The 1,859-nt window shown below is 32.9% G+C and overlaps 1 protein-coding gene across 3 annotated transcripts in view; it reads left to right on the top strand.

Annotated features, from left to right (window-relative positions):
• The window catches only part of LOC107655318 (arf-GAP with SH3 domain, ANK repeat and PH domain-containing protein 2-like), a 77,712-nt gene that overhangs the window by 64,947 nt on the left and 10,906 nt on the right, over positions 1 to 1,859 (top strand). For all 3 annotated transcript variants that reach the window (XM_016442777.1, XM_016442779.1, XM_016442776.1), the window contains 3 exons: positions 603 to 736; positions 1,179 to 1,273; positions 1,363 to 1,552. In XM_016442777.1, the coding sequence (XP_016298263.1) occupies positions 603 to 736; positions 1,179 to 1,273; positions 1,363 to 1,552 (419 nt within the window). The remainder of the gene's footprint in view (positions 1 to 602; positions 737 to 1,178; positions 1,274 to 1,362; positions 1,553 to 1,859) is intronic.

Here is a 1,859-nt window from a genome sequence, read left to right as displayed (position 1 = left end):
TTTATTATTTAATCTATTAAATATAATGCAGTTCGATAATGATAATAACAAAAACATTTAATATATTTATTTAATATTCATTTTTTATTATTAATAAATAGTAAAGAATACAACAATAATTATATATTTTAATTAATTTGTTAAATAAAATAATACAATAATAGCAATAGTTATTTGTGGTATGTGGTATTTATTATTATTTTTATTATTAATAATAATAATAATAATAATAATAAATAATTCCTACAACAATAAGGATAATTACATAATAAAATAATAACGTAATACAATAGTGACAATACCAATAACATTCATTTAATATTCATCATCATTATTATTATTATTATTATATACTGTATTTTTTATTTATTTGCTTCTTCACAAAATATTTTTTAGGATTAAGAAACTTTGCAAGCTCGATTCAGATTTTAGAGCATGTGCGCTAACTGCTAGCTCCAGCAATCTGCATAATTGATCATAAAACTCACGCATTGTGGGAATGAGGACAAGCTGGTTCATCTTTTGTAAAATGTTACACATTCTTGATTGACAGCCTCTGTTAAAGTTGTTCAAGCATTTTTTTCTCTCGTATTCTCCCTCAGGCCCCACATGGCTCTCCACCAACCTGGGCATCCTGACGTGTATCGAATGTTCAGGGATCCACCGAGAGTTAGGCGTGCACTACTCCAGAATCCAGTCACTAACACTAGATGTTCTCAGCACCTCAGAGCTCTTGGTTAGTGTTTGAGCTTTGATTTCACAGAGTGCATCTCCCCAGATTCCCCAGCACTGCTGCTGTAAGCCTCATATTGAGTTTATTTATTTGGTTTGCACTGGATTCTTTTGATTCAGCCTTCACTTGGGCTCTTTGGGAGCCATTCCACATACATGATTTCAGCCCAGAGTGTTTTTGGCCAGCAATTTAGGATCATTAAAGCAATTACACAAGACTGCAGAACTGTTAGCCACAGTGAGAAAGGCTCGTGTCTCTGATTGAATGCCAAGATACATTGTTAGGTTGATCATGGATACTATGAAGTAGCAAAACAGATCAAATGGACCCTGAATAAATGTGTTAAGTCTGTTTGTTGGTACTTTAGTTGTGAAATGCAATTAGTTTTGCACCAACGTTGATTTTATGCATGTGTTTGCGTCTATGTTTGTGTTGTGGTGTTCAGCTGGCCAAGAACGTGGGGAATGCTGGGTTTAATGAGATCATGGAAGCTTGTCTGACAGCAGAAGATGTCATCAAACCAAATCCATCCAGTGACATGTAAGCCAAAATTTGTCATCACTTTATATTTTCATTATACAAATTTATATTGTATCGTTATACTTATTTAATTCCCTTTAATGGCACAGGCAGGCGAGGAAAGACTTCATCATGGCCAAATACACAGAGAAGCGCTTTGCTCGTAAGAAGTGTCCGGATGCACTGTCCAAACTGCACACGCTCTGTGACGCTGTGAAGGCCCGGGATATTTTCTCTCTCATCCAGGTCTATGCTGAGGGTGTGGACCTAATGGAGCCCATTCCTCTGGCCAATGGCCATGTGAGTTTTTTTCCCCCCCTCATCTCACCTTGGTTTGGATAAGAGTTGTTCAGTTTGTGGATTTAATTTATACTTTTAAGTGATGTTCAAATAAAAAAAATTGTATTATTATATATATGAATATTATATATATATATATTATTTATTATTTATTTTTATTTGAACTTCATTATATATATATATATATATATATATCAGGGAAGGAAGATATATATATTTTCCCTGTGGTTTTATTGTAAATGTGTATTTTTACTTTGAAATTAAATTCAAGTACAAATATTTCTACATTATTTAGTTATTTAATTTT

This window comes from Sinocyclocheilus anshuiensis, unplaced genomic scaffold (genome assembly GCF_001515605.1).
Source record: "Sinocyclocheilus anshuiensis isolate Anshui unplaced genomic scaffold, SAMN03320099.WGS_v1.1 scaffold1096, whole genome shotgun sequence".
Classification (NCBI taxonomy): Eukaryota; Metazoa; Chordata; class Actinopteri; order Cypriniformes; family Cyprinidae; genus Sinocyclocheilus; species Sinocyclocheilus anshuiensis.
Note: the sequence above shows the minus strand (reverse complement) of the source record. Positions and strands in the feature narration are given on the sequence as shown.